Here is a 17,849-nt window from a genome sequence, read left to right as displayed (position 1 = left end):
CGCTCAGGAGGAGAGGGCGGGGGCGGGGGCGGGGGCGGGGGCGGGGGCAAGGGCCGGGGCCGAGCCCGGCTTGGACTCTGAGCTTGTGTTAAACGTGCTGCTCCTGCAGTTTCGATTATGCTGAGGGCGTTGTCACCTTCTGGTAAGGAGTCCCCAGGACCCCATCTCTTTCCCCTAAGCAAGAATCCAGAGACGTTTGGGGTTTCTCAGCGCCCAACGCATAGTGCCCAAATTTGACTAACGGCCAGTGTGGTGGGATTTAAAATTCTTCCTCCATGAAATCCTCTCTTTTCCTTCCTTGCCCACCATAGCAGAGTCTCCTAGTAGAGCGGGGACTTGACCCTCCTGGTAGACAAGAGTCCCTGCTCCCAGTTTCGGCACATTCACTCTTTCAGGTCTCCGCTGAAGGGAGCTGATCCCCTCCACCCTACCCGAGAGGCCCTTCTCCCCAAAGGAGCATTCCAGAAAACCCAGTCTTGCAGCTGAGAAGAGCCTGGAATCCCAGACCTAAATCAGGTGAGTAAGGGTCTTTATTTTAGCCCAGGAAGATAAGAGTGTGTCCTAACGAGCTACTACTTACTTCAAACCACTACTCAGGGTTTGGGGCGGGGGTGGGGGTGGGGAGTTCAGATTTAGCCTTGACCTTCCTAACGAAGAACAGACTCCAAGGTCTCGGAAAGCAATGAACAGATCTAGGCCCCCTCCCAGTCCAGTTTCACAGGGTTTCTTAGCCACAGCTCTGACTAAAAAGCCCTGCTTTTCCAGCCAGACTCCCGAGTGGAAGCCTGCCTTCTACACTCCCAAGCAGGTTTCAGGTATATCTGCCCTGGTGCCCTGGATTTCTACAGAGTAATCACTCGATTAGGGAAGACAAAGGGACCCTTTGATAGCTGTGCTTGTGCTCCTAGTCCTCACCCAGCTTCCCTTTCTTTAAAATAAATGACATCTCAGCTTTTTCTGGTAAAGAATTCTACATTCACTTACAAAAGTCCCTTAAAGTGAAATAACTTCTGCTTTTCTTTGGTTTTCTTGGAATTGAACGCAAAAAAAAAAAAAAAAAAAAAAAAAAAAAAAAAAGTCCCAAGGTACCGCCCAAACCGTTCTTCCCTAAGCAAAAGCTTGCTTAGATAATGGTAGGGCTTCTTGTCAATCTTAAAAACTGAAAACCTGGCATCACTGATAACAGGCTAATAGCTCTGAACCTTGTTTTATTTCTCATTAGTGAAAAATCCTGCTAAACTATGGGTAAGGCATTCTCCCGGCTCACCTCTCAGAAGGATGAGGACAAGCCTATCCTACCTGATAACCCAGCCGTTGCCAGCAAGACTGCCAACTACTTCAGCACTGGTAGCAGCAAGCCAGCACCCTCCGGTGTGCCTTATAAAAAGGCTGCTAGTACCAGCTTTGTGACTTGTCCTACCTGCCAAGGCAATGGGGAGATCCCCCAAGGTGAGTAGCCCAAAGCTCTGGAAATACCTTAGAAACCAGGGTCCAGACCTGCCTCTCTGCACCTCCTGGAGGAGGCAGACCTCTCCTACTAGTCTCAGGCTGGCCAAGAAGAAATGTCCAGGTCCTGCCATGGTGGTTCTATTTCCAGCTCCTAGAGGAAAGTTTCTTGTCTATCTGTTCCTCAAGCCAGTGTCTTGGGATTTGGAAAGTTAAAAAATGACCTTTCCAAAGGAATGGGGCGCCTCTGACTTCCCACTGACCCAGTGTTTCTTCATGCCTGGTAACGGAAGTCCCAGCTCTCCAAGCTGAAAGTTGGGTTGTCAACTTTAGTGTTGACAGCGTTCTCAATCCTGCCATGGGACAGAGGCAGCATGCTTCTGCCACTGCAAGATGGAGTGGACGTTTGGGGGAGGCTGGCACAGGAAGTGTTTGTCATGGGCATGCCTTGGCATTCTCTCTCACTCTTTCCCTCTGCAGAGCTAGAGAAGCAGCTGGTAGCCCTCATCCCTTATGGAGACCAAAGGCTGAAGCCCAGACACACGTGAGCTTCCTTCATCCCTAGGGGCTGCCTCACCTGTCTCCCCTCTTTTGATCTCCTGATTTTTTTTCCATTGGTTTTCATCTAGAAGCCTGAGTCTCGTTGTGCTAAACTTACACTACATTCATCTTTCTAAGGATTGTCCTTATTTAAGAATGATAGTATTAGCACCAGGGATTGTAGCTCACTGATAGTGTTTGCTTAGCTACCATGCATGAGGCCCTGGGTTTGATCTTTAGCAATAAGTCCATGTCATAGTCTTGCTAATTAACTTTGTTTCATAATGTAGACAACATATATTGGAATAGCATACCCCATAAATATGTACACTTATATGTAAGCCAAAATATAACAAAAAATCAGGCAGCATAGATCATAGCAGGTATAGCTAAGGCCATTTCATGGCTGTACAAGTCCTTCCAAGAGAGAACAAATCACCCTGGTTGCCTCTACCTTTGCTATTGCAGTTTAGATCTTATGTTTCTTCCTACGAGAGATTGAAAACAAGCTGCCCAGATCTCTGCTCTGGAACTTTGGAACCTCAGAAGCAGCCCTGGGCTTCAGTGTGGTGCCCATGATCCTGTATATGGTTAGCATCCATTTGACATGGATCTCTGTAACCCCCTCCAAAAACCCTCATCTTCCACCTGAGAGCTGCCACCCAGCCCCAACAGCCACTATACTAAAAGTAGAAACCAGCCCAGGAGATGGCTCAGCAGGTAGAGGTGCTTGCTCCCGAGCCTGATAACCTGAGTTCAAACTCCAGGCCTCACATGGTAAGAGCGAACTAACTCCCACAAGTGTCCCTCTGCCCTCCACACACATGTTATAGCCACATGTAGAAAATAAGTAAAGGAGATAAAATTACAAATAAGCAGTGTCCCTCATAAAATGCTGAGTTCTCACTCTCTCTCTCTCTCTCTCTCTCTCTCTCTCTCTCTCTCTCTCTCTCTCTCTTTTTTTTTTTTTTTTTTGGTTTTTCGAGACAGGGTTTCTCTGTGTAGCCCTGGCTGTCCTGGAACTCACTCTGTAGACCAGGCTGGCCTCGAACTCAAATCCGCCTGCCTCTGCCTCCCGAGTGCTGGGATTAAGAGTTCTGTCTCTTTTAATTCATCTGTCTGATTGATTAGCATGGGTGAATGGTATCCCATTCAAAGTATTAACTTTAATTAAATATTAAAACTCACAGTTCTCAAATAATCTCGAACTGGTTTCTAGCAGTGATAGTAACATTCGTTGAGATCTTGTTGTGTGCCAGGAACAGGGATTAGTTATTTTTTCCTCTGTGGACCATAGGAAGTTCTATGAACTAGATACAATTATCTCCACTTTACAGACATCCTGGGCTTTTGAAGAGGTTAAGTAGTGTCACTCAGCATTATGTTAATGGGGATTGAGAGCTGGGAGTGAAAGCCAGGTTGCCTGCCTTCCAGTGCTGTGCTGAACCACAGCTAGAGAGCTAAGTGTGCCATTGTCAGCCGATGCGCAAGAGAAAGCCAGTTGTCTGGAGAGGTGGGTCTGAATCTCCTCCAGGATTCCTTGGTGTTCAGATTTCTCTCTTCCATCGGGGGGCCTGCTTTCACACAGGAAGCTCTCTGTGTTCGTGGCCGTGACCATCTGCCTGCTGATTTTCTCCCTCACCATCTTTTTCCTGTATCCACGGTACATTGTTGTGCATCCTGAAGGCCTCAACTCCTCCACGGTAGTCTTCGATGAAACTCATGTGCATCTCAACATGACGGTACGTGGTAGCTGCTCCTTATTTCACCCCTACTCTTCATCTCCAAAATACCTCCATGGCGCTAGCCTAGAGGGTAGGTACCAAGGATCTTGTGGTATGCAGAGGATTTTGAGGCAGCATGAGCTCCGTAGTAGGTTGTATTGGGATTGGGACCCCAATAGTGGAGGGTCTGAGTCTGGACAAGATCAATCACAAGGAAGAATAGGGATGTCCAGGGGGGAAAAATGGAGAGAAATAGAACAGGGTAAAACTGGATACTGGAGGGCTGGAGAAATGGTTTAGCAGTTAAGACCTCTAGCTGTTCTTCCAGAGGACTCAGGTTCAGTTCCCAGCACCCACATGGCAACTCACACTGCCTGTAATCCAGCTCCAAGTGGTCTGACACCCTCACACAGAAATGCATGCAGCTAAAACACCAATGCACATAAAAATAAATCATCTTTAAAACACTTGACAGGCAGTGGTGGCACACAAGTTTAATTCCAGCACTCAGGAGACAGAGTCAAGCAGATCTCTGTGAGTTCAAGGCCAGCTTAGTCTATAAGAGTGAGGTCTAGGACAGTTAGAGTTACATAGAGAAACCTTGTCTCAGAACACACACACACACACACACACACACACACAGAGATCCTGAGCCAGCAACTCTGATGGGTAGGTTCTCACTGTGTTGTGTAAGTTGTGTCTTAAATTCCTGGGCTCAAATGATCCTCTCAGTCTCCAGAATAACTGGTACTTTAGGCGTGTACCACAGAATCCAGACCAGTGTCACTCCTTAAAGGTGACCTCTGCCATTAAGAGCCTTCAGAGTCCTTTGTACATGAGGCCCAAAAGGGTAGGATGGGACTCAACCTAAACAGAGAGGCTGATGCAGCTGCTTGTGTTCTCCCTCCCATGGGGCGCCATTGTCACCATTTCTGCTCTGAAATGGACACTTAAGGGTTCTTTGGAAAGTCGGTTGGATGATGTTTTGCTGGGGCAAACGTGAAGGAAGGAACTTCCCTTAAAGTGGACAGAGGTGTGAAAAGCTAAGGCTGACTCATGAAGGAATGTTTGGCTGAAGCAGACACAGGAAAGAGGATGTTCTGCTAACTCAAGCACACGAAAGTACACGTGATGAAGGATACTTTGCTAACAACACGCATGTGTTGGTCTGCCTTACATTGCATACTTGAGCTGCGCTTTTCAGGACTCCATAGAGGGAAACATACCAAAAGACTTCTGGTGGTGTGGTGGTGCGTTGCAGTTTCTAGCCACTTCTGAGGCTGATTGGATACACGTGCTGAGGCAACATCCATGCTCAGGCAAGGCATGTGGAGGACACGTGATGTTTGGGGGTTATAAATAGGACTACACAGAGTAGTGTCAGAGACAGAGCTTGGCTTGCTGGGACGGCTTGCTGTACAACGCTTGTGTGTCTCAAGTCCCGCTGATCTTCACTTCTCCGAGAGAGGCTCAGCTGAGAACTCCTGGTGTTCCTGTTGGTCCCTCCAACTCGAGCTGAGGCTGAGGCCTGGCTGTCCCTGCCAGGTCATGTCACCACAGTTGCTAACCCAACTCTACTGAACTGGACTGCTAGTGTATCTGTGAAGTATTTGCGAGTGGATCGAGCTGCTGCCTGCTGACCTGTGAACTGAACTTCCAGATAACGCAGACGAGAGTTACTCCAAAGAGCCTTTCTAAACAGGTTCACTTCCCATGTATCCACCATCCACCACTACTTCTGGTGGATGGTGGGCTACAAGGGAGATTAAAGCATTTAAGAACCATCATTAAAAATAAGTTTTGAAAGCCAGGCAGTAGCCGGGCGATGGTGGTGCACGCCTTTAATCCCAGCACTTGGGAGGCAGAGGCAGGTGGATTTCTGAGTTCGAGGCCAGCCTGGTCTACAGAGCAAGTTCCAGGACAGCCAGGCCTACACAGAGAAACCCTGTCTCAAAAAACCAAAAAAAAAAAAAAGAAAGAAAGAAAGAAAGAAAGAAAGAAAGAAAGAAAGAAAGAAAGAAAGCCAGGCAGTGGTGGCGCACACCTTTAATCCCAATACTTGGGAGGCAGAGGCAGGTGGATTTCTGAGTTCGAGGCCAGCCTGGTCTACAGAGTGAGTTCCAGGACAGCCAGAGCTATACAGAGAAACCCTGTCTCAAGAAAAAAAATAAGTAAATAAATAAGTAAATAAAAATAAAAAGTTTTGAGGAAATTAAAATTACACTTCTTGCTGTCATCTCCAGAATGTCCTGAACATCTCCAACAGCAACTTCTATCCCGTCACGGTGACACAGCTGACTGCTGAGGTGTTCCACCAGGCCTCTGTGGTAGGCCAGGTTACCAGCAGCCTCCACCTGCACATTGGCCCTTTGGCCAGTAAACAGGTAACTTCCTTCTTCCTGGCCAGCCCAACACACAGGTGTGTAGTGTGGTATTGGAGAGGGGACATCGTGAGGTGCAGCTAATCTTGTACCCCTTTGGTTAACAGATGCCTTACAAAGTTACCAGCAGGATTTTGGATGAAAACACATAGTGAGTACCCTTTGGTCTCCTCTCTCCTACCCTTTCTTGGTTTAAAAAACCAGTTAATATTCACTGAAGGGCTGGTGAGGTAAAAGTGTTTGCCACCATAACCTGAGTTTAATCTTTCAGTCTTGCATGATAGGCAGAGAAAGAGAACCCACTCTAACAAATTGTCCTTTGATATCCATCCACACATATGCCATTACTCAAGTGTGCCTACACTCAATGGTTTGTTTGTTTGTTTGTTTTTTGAGGCAGGGTTTCTCTGTGTAGCCCTGGCTGACCTGGAACTTGCTCTGTAGACCAGGCTGGCCTCAAACTCAGAGATCCGCCTGCCTCTGCCTCCCAAGTGGTTGGATTAAAGGTGCAAGCCACCACCACCCAGCAACTAAATGTATTTTTAAATTTTATAAGTATACTTTCTAGCCAGGCAGTGGTGGCGCACACCTTTAATCCCAGCATTTGGGAGGCAGAGGGGCAGAGGCAGGCAGATTTCTGAGTTCGAGGCCAGCCTGGTCTACAGAGCAAGTTCCAGGACAGCCAGGACTACACAGAGAAACCCAATCTTGAAAAACAAAAAAGAAAAACAAACCAAAACAAGCAAACAAACAAAACAAATAAGTATACTTTCTGATAACGGGTTTCCTGGTTGCTTCAGACTCAGGGGCCTGCCTCAGGACTGCCCCCTCTAGTGTCTTGGACTGCAAGATACAAGGGTAAAAGTCCACAGCCTCTTCCTGTTGGACCTAGGCCGGGTGGAGGTGGCGCACGCCTTTGATCCCAGCACCTGGGAGGCAAAGGCAGGCGGATTTCTGAGTTCCAGGCCAGCCTGATCTACAGAGGGAGTTCCAAGACAGCCAGGGCTACACAGAGAAACCCTGTCTCGAAAAACAAAAACAAAACAAACAAACAAATAGGATAGTGGTGGAATTTTGTTCATCTTTATGTGAGGTGGACCCTTTGAATCTCTGTGGAAGAATAATATCTAGTTTTCTGCCAAGGCAGAGGTCAGCATGAGCCAGGTGGCCAGGCTCATCCTAGAGAATAAGGATTAAGAGTGACATCTTAGAGGCTTCTGATGGGAGACAAGAAAACGTGTGCGTTATGACTTGTAAGTTCCCTCTTTTGAGTTTCCTGACCCTCTGCTCGCTGTAAAACAAGGTTCTCTTGTTCTCTCACTCTCTCTCTCAGCAAAATCTGTACGTGGCCGAAAATCAGAGTCCACCATATCCTTTTGAATATCCAGTAAGTATGGTGTAGAGCTCCTGTGTCCCCACTCCCACGTCAGTCTCCTTAGCTGTAGTTCACGAGGTAGAGAAAGGCGATGTCGTGAGTCTTTGTTAGCTCCAGAGATTAGCAAGTCCTAGGACCTGTTCCAGATCTTACTTATCTTATATAGATCTTGCACATGGGCCCTGTCTGGAGCTTCCAGAACATAAGTGGGGCAGCTGTGTCAGTGTCCTGGCAGAGCAGGGAGCAGAAGGAAGTGGGAGGGAGGTCCTAGGGAGCCAGCCTCGCACACACAGAAGAACCAGGCCAAAGCTGCCCTTTCCCTCCCAGACTTTATAACAAGCCCTACTTCCTCTCCAGGGGTTCTCTGAGCTGCTCCTACCTGAGCCATTTACAACAGCTGCCCTTCCAGAGCTTTGAATATGTGGACTGCAGGGAAAACATGTCAGTGCCCTACCTGGAGCAGCCCCTCCCTCGCCCAGCCTGATCTGTCTGCTACCCCTGTACCCCAGGCGCCTACAAGCTGCTTTACATATACAGCTCAGCTCCATGGAGCTCAAGGAAAGACTGTAGTGACTTTGTTGAAGGAAAAGTCCTGCTTTTGGCCATGCCTGCCCCTAACACCCTCAGCACATGGAACTTCTGTAACAATGTCACTTCTGATGGATCTTACCCATGGTCTGTGTAGAGGAACATCTAATGTCTTGGGACTGAGCATGTTGGTTGCTCCACCAGGGTGGGCCTTCAGTTGTAATGAAGAGAAAGCTGTAGTTCATGTAGACTTTGCAGCATAGATGGTCTTTTTCAAGTTCTCCCAGTAATAAGTGGCTTTTGGGATATCCAGTGTTGTTTCCATCTTCTTAGGTAACTGTAAATGTTCTATGCCGTCTGCTTTGGTCATATGACAATGATAGTGATGGCCTGCTTCTCTCAGTAAATTGTGGACAGTAAGGTCCTCATCCTTCCTGGTTTTGGAATACTGTCCCTGATTTATAGGAAAGCAGACTACCATGTAAACCTCTACTCGACAAAATAGCTGTAATGTTATCGTCACAGCAGAAGCCAAGTAGCTAAGGAGAAGCCATCTGGTCTACCCTAGAGCAAAGGCAGAGCCATTTGAAAAGGTGTTTATTAAAGGAAAGTTTTTAAGCCCATGTGAGTGGACACAGGTAGGACAGGCAGTAGAGTAGGCCCAGTGGCTGTGTTCAGAAAGCCTGAAGGACATACGCTGTTGATAATCAGGCCACAGCTGTGAGGCTCTCAGGGATTCTCTGCCTCGGGCCCACCCTCTGTTCTCAAGGCCTCTGCTATCCTCTGGGATGTGACTGTGAAGAGTGACACCAGAATTTCCTTCCCTGCCTGTCACTACACTGGAGCCAAACCACAGGTAAGTCCCAGTTTCCTACTGGACTCCAGGTAGAGATGACTCTGTGTTGTAGGAGAGCAGAAACATGTATTTCCTGCTAGCTAGCCTTTGCCCACCAGACAGATGGAAAGGCAAGGGAGTGGTGTGGTTGGGGAAAGCTGAATTTGAAGTAAGAAGGATGCAAGGAAAAGATGGTAACAGAACTGGCTGACTAGCATGGGGCTACAAGGAGGGAGAGGAAGTCTGTCGTCACCAAGTTTTCCCTCCTGGGTAGCCAGGGTTAAGATGTACCAACAAAACAGAGACCTAGGGAAGTCAAGCTGAGTCTAAAGTATATAAACCATCAAATGTAAAAGATTTCTAACAATAAATTGTTATTTAGCCGTGCTGAAGGGAAAGGGGGATTCCTGGACAGAAAAATGAGGGCTACTGGTGGTCCCCATCTCACAGTGTTTGTGTGTGTGTGTGCATGCATGTGCACATGTGTGTGGTGCACATGCATGTGGAGGTCAGAGCACATCCCTGAGCGCTGTTCTTTGGGTGCTTTTTTTTTTTTTATTGTGTTTTATTTTGAGACACAGTTTCACTATATAGCCCTGACTGTCTTGGAACTCACTATGTAGACCAGGCTAGCCTCAAATTTACAGAGATCTGCCTACCTCTAGTGTGTCCCTGTGCCAGGCACTATCCTTAAGAAGAAAAGTCACATTCCAGGGAGGCTAGTTGTATTCAACTCCCTAGTGCCGGGATCGTGAGCATGCACCGCCATGCCCAGCTTTTCTTACATAATGATTTAGTTAGGGTGTTTATTCCTGCAACAAAAAACACCATGACCAAAAAGCAAGTTGGGGAGAAAAGGGCTTATTTGGCTTACACTTTGAGATCACAATCCATCTTTGGAGGAAGTCAGGACAGGCACTCACATGGGATGAGAACTTGGAAACAGGAGCTGATACAGAGGCCATGGGTGTGTGTGAGGCAGAGCAGGGGTCTTGCTTATTACTGTTTTGCTTTTCTGGCTTGCTCAACCTGCTTTTTTACAGAACCCAGGACCACCAGCCCAGGAATGGCAACACCCACCAGGAGCTGGGCCCTCTCCCAGTGATCACTAATTGAAAAAATGTCCTACAGTTGGATCTCATGGAGGCATGTCCTCAACTGAGGCTCTGTGATGACGTTATCCTTTGTCAAGTTGACACACAAAACCATCCAGTGCAGATGGGTTCTGAGGATGAAACCAAGTCCTTTGTACTTTACCAACTGTCTACCTCCTCAGGCTACAAACCTTTCTGTTCTGATAGGCACATGGGCTTCCAAGACCTTTTGAGACAAGTTCTGCTTCTCTGGCTTCTGAGAGATTATTCTCAGAGGCTTGCTTCCTTCCATTTTGTATCTTTAGACTGGTTTTGATTGCTATTCTAGTTCCAAGCCAGTCTCCATACTGTCCCAGCTGCCCCATTCACGTGTCATCCCTAGACGACACTAACACAAGGCTCCTGACCCAGAGCTGATGCCCTGTGTTAATGTGAAATGTCCCGTTGGTCCCCCGTTGTGACTGATGTGACTGAATTGGAGCAGAAAGGCCTTCATAGGATTTGTGTCTTCCTGGAGGTTGATGCTGAGGGTCCCAGCCCTGTCTCCTCTTCCAGCCTGGACTGGGAATCTCCTGGCCCTCTAAGTGGAAAGTATGATACCTAGGAAGAAAAAGGCTAGAGGACTTTAGCAGGCAAGCCAGCTCTTGCCCCTTTCCAAGGCCCTGTGTCCTGAGCCCACTGCTGCAACATCTCTCTCTTCTAGATTCTCTCAGTCCTCTCCTGCATCACCTGTTTTAACAGCTCAATACCTAGTATGGGCCCAGAATTATATAAGGCTCCACCCCCACCCCTGATTCCGCAGCTGCTCTAGTGCTTCACAGCTCCTCCCTTCTCAGGCTGTATCTTAGTAAGCATGGGCTCAGACCTAGTGATTCTCATTAACAAGCCATGGAGTCTGTCCTCACAATAAGGAACAGTGGTAATAGTTGTAGGAGGTGCAATCTTGGGGTGCACTGGGGTGGGGGCTCAAGACCATGTTCTCCCTAGGCTTGGCCACAAACAGCATGGGCTTGCTCTTCCATTCTCCACCTCCACCATGGGTCCTTCCGCCCTCCTCCCTCATCCTCATCCCGTGTTCATTAACCAGTCTCTTGGTTCTTTCCAGGAATTACATTTACATTTTAATCCCAGCTAGTGGAAAGAAAGTGTGTGGTTGCTGTCTTTTTTTTTTTTTTTTTTGTGGTGGTGGTGTTTGTTTTTTGTTCAGTTGATTGATTTTGGGGTTTTGTTTTTGTTTTGTGGTATCATCAGGTCTTGGAGTCCATCTCTGGAGAATCACCACTGCTGGATGTAATTAGTTGACTTAAAAAAAAACAAAAAACAAAAAGACAGGAAGCAAAACAAGTTAGTTGTTTCTGGTTGTGCTGCTTTGAGAATATTGTGAAATATCAAAGTGAAATAAAAGCAGCTGCTCTTCAGCCTAAGCTGCTGAGAACCTGCACAGGCGGCCTCACCCTTGGTACCTATTCCCCCCCACTCCTGCTCCTTTATGCGAGGATTAGGAGTTACCAGCTGGTAGTCTGGCCTGGAGGCTCAAGCCTGTAATCTTGGTACCTGGGAAGCTGTAGTGAGAAGGTCTCAAGTTCAAGACTCGCTGGAGGGACTGAGTGAGTTCAAAGCGAGCCCAGGAGATGTAGCAAGATCCTACATCAAACTAAAAAAGTAGGCAGCAGGAGCTCAGCAGGCCACGTCTCAGCATGATGGAGGCTGAGGCAGGCCGGTGTTTGAGTTCAAGGCCAGTCTGGTCTATGATTGAGTTCCAGGACAGCCAGAGCTATACAGATGTTATTTTGAAGACAACGCCCACACCAGACAGCTCACAACCACCTATAATTCCAGCTCTAGGGAGTCCATTGCTGTCTTCTGGTCTCCTCAGATACTCACCCATGTGCAAAAATACCTAAGTAACTACTTTTTTTAAGTAAAAATTATTTTTTTTGAGGGTAGAGTAAATGAGAATAGCCCAAGGGTAGAACATTTGACTAACATGCACAAGGCCCTGGGTTTGATTCCCTGTACCACAAAAATAATTTTAAAACAAAACCTGAAATGATTCCAGTTCTCTTCCTGGACCTATGCTAAGAAATCCTCTTTGGCGTCCACAGGCACAGGCAGACCTGCACTCAGACACTTAGCCAGAGCCCCTGTGCCGCTCACCGTGAGTCGGGAATATTTAGAAGAGCTAGACTGGCAAGCATTCGTGGGACCTGATAAGACAAAGCAGGAGTCACTCATATGGGAGTTGCTAAGGAGGCTGGGGGTGGGAATAGGTCCTCCCTGGGGCTAGACACAGACTGAACCTCCCGTGAAGACTCTCCACTAGGAAACCATTCTGCGCTTCCCTATTCCAGCCTTTACAGGGCTCAGATTCTCTCTGCTGATAGCCTGCAACATCCCCACCTTCTCTGCCAAGCCCTAAAAAAGTAGCTGACAGACACCTACCCAGTCACTCTATTCAGAACTCCTTTGCTGCCTTAGGTTGGAGGAAACCCATCCAGAAGGAGGCCACTTAAGGCTGTTAGAGGACAAGGGTGCCGGGAAGGATTGGGCAGAACAGAGACCAATAGAACTTCTACTGGACTGGGATGGGGGTGAGGGCCCCCTCCCCCACCTCCTACCCTCTCGGGTGGCACACTTACCACGGCCTGGAAGGATTGGGGGTTTATCACACACTTTACAGGATTGCTGGCCTTCTTGTTGAGCTCCTGTTGGTTTAGTCTGGGGTCCTTGCCTTTGGGTGTCCTGAGGACAGTCCTTGGCGGTGCTCTGTGTAGGAGGGTCTTGCTCCTTTTGTGACTTTGGCCCAGGTGGCGGTGGCTGTGCCTGTGCCTTCTGTGGCTGTGCAGGTGGTGGCCCTTTTGAATCCTGATGTAGTTCTTTTGAATCCTGTTGGGGCCCTTTTGAATCCTTAGGTGGCCCTTTTGAATCCTGTTGGGGCCCTTTTGAATCCTGACATGGCTGAGATATTTTCTCAAAACGCTGTTTCTTCTCTTCCTGTTTTTTTGCTTCCTAGCAAGAAACCCCCACCAAGTGATGTCATCTCTCACCCAATCATTCACCTACAAGATAAACTGGGCAAGGGAGTACAAGGGAGAAGTGTAGACAGCCAGAAGTGTCTCTATCTTTTGAATTAGAGGCTGGAGCTAGGGCCTAGGTTGTTTCCATTCTCCAGGACAGTAGCCAAGGCACGGTTCTGAATTGCTGTGCTCTCTTGCCTAGCTCATGGCCAAGAAGTGACCTAGTCTCAGCATCTATTTACTAGGTTGGAACTAGGCATTGAGAGCAGCTGTGAAAGCCAGAGGATAAAGAGCAGTTCCTGGTGCTGAAGAGATGGCTCCGTAGTTACAAGCACATACATTACTCTTCTCAGAGGACCTGTGTTCCCACCACCCACATTAGCAGTTCACAACTGCCTGTGATTCCATCACCAGAGTTTACTAAAGATATTAAAATGGGTTTTCTGGATGTGGTGACACACTTACTATTTCAGAACCTGGAAGGTGGAGAGAGGAGGATTGCCACAAGCTAGAGGTCACCCTTTGGGTGCTAAGAATCAAACCTGGGACCTTGAAAGAGTAGCCAGTGTTCTTCCCCACCATGCTGTCTCTCCAGCCCCTGTTTTTTTAAAATTATTATATGTACTTGGGGGAGTATGTCACATATATTGTGCAGGTGCCTGTGGAACTGGACATATATGGGTGCTGCTGGAACAGGAACCCAGGTCCTCTGGAAGAGCAGTGCGTGCACTCTTAACCACTGAGTCGTCTCTCCAGCCACAGGTACGCTGAGTTGTTATTAGAAGCATTTGAGCTTAGGGCTTAGAGATGGCTCATCTGTGAAGAACGTTTGCTGTCCTTTCAGAGGAGTGCATAAAGCTTCCAGCACCCGTATCAGGCAGCTCACAACATAGTCTACATAGTAAACTCCAGCTTAAAGGACTCTGACACCTTTTTTTGTCCTCGTAAGAGTGCAAACACACAGGCACACAAACAAACATACAGAAAAGTAAATCTGGGGGACTGGAGAGATGAGTCAGTAGTTAGGAGCACTGGCTGCGCTGGGCAGTGGTGGCGCATGTCTTTAATCCCAGCACTTGGGAGGCAGAGGCAGGCGGATTTCTGAGTTCGAGGCCAGCCTGGTCTACAGAGTGAGTTCCAGGACAGCCAGGGCTACACAGAGAAACCCTGTCTCGAAAAACAAACAACAACAACAAAAAATAGCACTGGCTGCTATTCCATGGAACTGAGGTTCAATTCCCAGCAACCATATGACAGCTCACAACTATGACACCAGTCTTGAGATCCAACATCCTCCCCCCTGGTACCAAGTATATTGAACATAAGCACACATGAAAGCAAAACACATGTATACAAAAATCTTCAATATACATTTTCAGGCATGCTAAAATACACCTTTAACCCCAGTACTCAAGCAGAGGGAGATGGATCTCAATGAGTGCAAGTCCAGTTTGGCCTGCATAGTAAATTCCAGGCCAACTCCAGAGCTATATGTGGTAAAATTCACTCAAAAAATTTTTCACATAAAAAAAGCACTTGGTCTGCCAGACATGATAGCGCATGCCTGTAATCCCAGCACTTGGAGATGGAGTTGGGAAGTTTGATTATTAGGTTAGCCTGGTCTACAAAGGGCTACACAGTAAGACCTTGCTCCCCTCCCTGAGAAAATACACTTGAAAAAGAGTCACCCAAGTTCTGCCAAAAATGCTTAGAAATTTTTCCCAATATGTAAATTGGGTACTCTGATTTTATAAATGGATCAAACTTACATAAACTCCAGCTCCTCGTCCTCACTAGCCTCGTCACAGGGATTCAGTAGCACACAGGCTGAGAGCTACAATATCAGCACAGCTTTCCGGCCATATACACACACTACCCTCAACCAGTCACTGGAGGCTGAGGTAGGAGGAGCTTTTGACCCCAGAAGTTCATAGTCAACACAGGCAACAGAGTGAGACCGCTTCAAACACCCTCTTGGCTAGAATCTCCATTTCCACCAGCCTATGACAGAAAAACTGAGCTAGCTTGCCTCCTTCCCCAGCAGACAGCATCATGAGCTAGCGATCCACTCGGAGGGAGTCCTTCATCCTTCCCCACTCCCTGATGCCCCATGGACCCTGATGGACCAAGCCCCTCTCCTGCACCTGCTCTTGTTGCTGCTGGGCCATCAGCTCCTTCCTCCGTTCCAATGCCATCTGCCGACGCCGAGCCTCCCAATGGTAGGCGCTACCCATGATGGTGTGGTAACAAGCAAATCACAGCAGGGTGTGAGAGCAGGGAAAGCCCAAAATGATGGCACTGTACCCAAACACTTCTGTTGCCTCCTGCCCCAATTACACTTGCCTGTTACCCAGACACCTCACAATGTGGCCACTGCCAGGGCAACTGGGCAGCCCCCCTGAAGTGTTGGAGGTGGAGGCCATTTTTACCAAAGCTCATGGGGAAACACCTGTAAGTCCTTCAGAGACCTGAGGAGGAAAAAAGATACAGTCTCTCTTCAGCCTGGGGTCTCAGTGGGCCCTGGAGACAATTTGGCAATAAAACGTATGCACTTTTCTAGTGTCTCCCAAGAGACTGACTGAGGGGTTTGTGGCAGTAGATTCTGACTCACTGATGGCTCGTCCTCACAAACTGTCTGGAATTATCTTTCCCAGTACTCTCCTATGTCCTGTCTCTCCCTGTTCTTCCAGGAACTGTTCACATTGAGTCAAGATGAAAGAAAAAAAGTACAACTGAGCTTCACTCTGTGTGTGTGTGTGTGTGTGTGTGTGTGTATCCCAACTGAGCTGCTCTGTGGAGGGTGGGGGTGAGATAGTCTGGCAACTCCAGCCATCCATAGTGGGATCAGCTGGAGTTTTAGAGTCAGACACAAGTTTAACCCTGGACGTGTCATTAACTAAGATGAGGGAGCCTGCCCTGTAAAGGACGCTGATATCCCTGGGAAATGCCTGCCTTCAAAGTGGGACACTGTGAGAAGCTGGAAGAGCTGCCCCCACTTGGATTTGCAACAGAAGGGGAGGGCTTTGTCTTGCTGGATCTTTGTCCTTCAGTAAAAGGGTGATAATTCCTTCTCCAGCACTGGGGGCGGGGGACATCTGCATGACTAGGTACTTTTTTTTTTTTTTTTAAGATTATTTTATGCATATGAGTACACTGTAGCTGTCTTCAGACACACCAGAAGAGGGCAACGTATCCCATTACAGATGCTTGTGAACCACCATGTGGTTGCTGGGAATTGAACTCAGGACCTCTGGAAGAGCAGTCAGTGCTCTTAACCACTGAGCCATCTCTCCAGCCCCCGACTAGGAACTTTAAAGTGATTAGATATAAAAGATGAAAATGAGACTTGCCGTGCGGTAGTGCCACACGCCTTTAATCCCAGCACTTGGGAGGCAGAGGCAGGTAGATTTCAGAGTTCGGGGCCAGCCTGGTCTACAGAGTGAGTTCCAGGACAGCCAGGGTTACACAGAGAAACCCTGTCTTGAAAAACAAACAAACAAAACAAAAAAAGCAAAACAACAACAAAAAACTAAAAATGAGACTTCTCTTGTCACTAGTGCTTTGCATGCTAGTCAAGTTACCACAGACTTACCTTCCGCTGGGGAGCTGATGGGCTGACCAGCTCAGCTACCACCCAGATCCAGGGCTTTTTTACCACCCCAACATCTACCCATCTACAACCTGCTAGAGCATGTGAAGGGGCCGGTCCTGCAGAACCAAAGCTGTAAGATCTCCACTACACAAGGCAACAGCAGGGTATCTAGGAGGAGACCCAGTGAGGATCCAGTGTGGACAGTGTGACAGAAGCCAGGGGCAGACCAATCACTCCCTGCAATGATAATTTGCAAGAAAAGCTGTCCAGCCCCCTAAAATACAGGTTTTTAAGCTTATTCCTAGAGAAATAGAATACATTTTTAAAACAATGCACTTTTCTAAAATATTTTTATGTTTGGGTGACATATGTGACCTAAGCTGGTCTTAAGCACTGTGGGAAGGAAGAGGGGAATCTCCATAGCTTTCATGGTGAGATTTTTTTTTTTCTTTTGGGGAGAAGGCTGAAAGGTTGGAGGGCAGATATGGAGGATGAAGAGATGGAGTGGGATTGGGGTACATGAAGTGAAATTCACAAAGAATCAACAAAAAATTAAAAATAAGGTGGACGATGCCTGAAAAACAACATTCAGGACTGACCTTTGTCCTCCACATGCACGCACATCTGTACGCACACCTGCATGAACACCTGCACACCTGCATGCACACCTGTATGCACACCTGCACACACACCTGCACACAGCATAAATCCAGCTGTAGGATCTTTACCAAATCAGAATATGAAAAGCTTGAAAGAGTAAATGAGCTGAAGAAAATGACCCAAAGAAAATACTAAGAAGATAAAGCTGGCAGAGTGATACTAGCACACACCTTTAATTCCAGCATTTGGGAGGCAGAGGCAGGTAGATCTCTGTGAGTTCTAGACCAGCCTAATCTATAAAGTGACTTCAATGACAGCCAGGGTTACACACAGAGAAACCCTGTCTGGGAAAGCAAAAACAAAGCAAACCAAAAAGATAAAGCTGATATAGAAACATGAAAATCCTTCTTTTAATACCTATGGTAGGATTGGCAAGATAATTTAATGAATGAAAGCACTTACCGGAAAGCCTGACAGCCTGAGTTTGATCCTGGGGACCCACAAGGTAGACAGAGAGGAGAAATGACTCCCTTAAGTTGTCCTCTGACCTCCACATGTGTGCTGTGTCATGTACATGCTCTCCACTCATTATCCACACACATGAATTCTAATAACAATATTTTTTAAATATATGTATATGGCTGTTTTTTGTTTTGTTTTGTTTTTGAGACAGAGTCTCTTTGTGTAGGCCAGGATGTCCTGGAATTCACTTTGTAG

At 47.4% G+C, this 17,849-nt stretch overlaps 2 protein-coding genes across 4 annotated transcripts; one reads left to right on the top strand and one right to left on the bottom strand.

Annotated features, from left to right (window-relative positions):
- The first annotated feature begins 5 nt into the window (after nucleotides 1–5).
- Tmem106a (transmembrane protein 106A) lies at nucleotides 6–8,714 on the top strand. Of its 2 annotated transcripts, XM_034506717.2 has the most exons (9): nucleotides 6–142; nucleotides 396–516; nucleotides 1,223–1,449; nucleotides 1,927–1,990; nucleotides 3,575–3,728; nucleotides 5,954–6,094; nucleotides 6,199–6,242; nucleotides 7,425–7,478; nucleotides 7,824–8,714. In XM_034506717.2, exons 3-9 carry the CDS (start codon nucleotides 1,242–1,244, stop codon nucleotides 7,948–7,950), a joined length of 792 nt encoding a protein of 263 aa, XP_034362608.1. In that variant the 5' UTR covers nucleotides 6–142; nucleotides 396–516; nucleotides 1,223–1,241; the 3' UTR covers nucleotides 7,951–8,714. The 2 variants fall into 2 exon arrangements, with proteins under 2 accessions (XP_034362608.1, XP_076791874.1); XM_076935759.1 differs by lacking the exon at nucleotides 6–142 and having other exon boundaries at nucleotides 167–516.
- Nucleotides 8,715–11,084: 2,370 nt separating this feature from the next.
- Nucleotides 11,085–15,217, bottom strand: Ccdc200 (coiled-coil domain containing 200). Of its 2 annotated transcripts, none has more exons than XM_076935760.1 (4): nucleotides 15,085–15,217; nucleotides 12,563–12,932; nucleotides 11,968–12,130; nucleotides 11,085–11,225 (listed from the first exon to the last, which is right to left on the bottom strand). In XM_076935760.1, exons 1-3 carry the CDS (start codon nucleotides 15,172–15,174, stop codon nucleotides 11,997–11,999), a joined length of 594 nt encoding a protein of 197 aa, XP_076791875.1. In that variant the 5' UTR covers nucleotides 15,175–15,217; the 3' UTR covers nucleotides 11,085–11,225; nucleotides 11,968–11,996. The 2 variants fall into 2 exon arrangements, with proteins under 2 accessions (XP_076791875.1, XP_034360448.1); XM_034504557.2 differs by having other exon boundaries at nucleotides 12,081–12,130.
- Nucleotides 15,218–17,849: the final 2,632 nt, after the last annotated feature.

The sequence above is a fragment of the Arvicanthis niloticus genome, chromosome 6 (assembly GCF_011762505.2).
Source record: "Arvicanthis niloticus isolate mArvNil1 chromosome 6, mArvNil1.pat.X, whole genome shotgun sequence".
Classification (NCBI taxonomy): Eukaryota; Metazoa; Chordata; class Mammalia; order Rodentia; family Muridae; genus Arvicanthis; species Arvicanthis niloticus.
The sequence above is the reverse complement of the archived record's forward strand: the minus strand, read 5'-3'. Positions and strand labels throughout refer to the sequence as shown.

What these genes read in the sequence shown, in the direction of transcription:
- Tmem106a (XM_034506717.2), top strand. Translation starts at nt 1,242, where the DNA reads ATGGGTAAGGCATTCTCCCGGCTCACCTCTCAGAAGGATGAGGACAAG. An exon ending in CAATGGGGAGATCCCCCAAG is followed by an intron (nt 1,450 to 1,926) that starts GTGAGTAGCCCA and finishes TTCCCTCTGCAG; the next exon opens with AGCTAGAGAAGCAGCTGGTA. An exon ending in AGGCTGAAGCCCAGACACAC is followed by an intron (nt 1,991 to 3,574) that starts GTGAGCTTCCTT and finishes GCTTTCACACAG; the next exon opens with GAAGCTCTCTGTGTTCGTGG.
- Ccdc200 (XM_076935760.1), bottom strand. Translation starts at nt 15,174, where the DNA reads ATGGGTAGCGCCTACCATTGGGAGGCTCGGCGTCGGCAGATGGCATTG. An exon ending in CCCAGCAGCAACAAGAGCAG is followed by an intron (nt 12,933 to 15,084) that starts GTGCAGGAGAGG and finishes GTTTCTTGCTAG; the next exon opens with GAAGCAAAAAAACAGGAAGA. An exon ending in CCCAATCCTTCCAGGCCGTG is followed by an intron (nt 12,131 to 12,562) that starts GTAAGTGTGCCA and finishes TTGTCTTATCAG; the next exon opens with GTCCCACGAATGCTTGCCAG.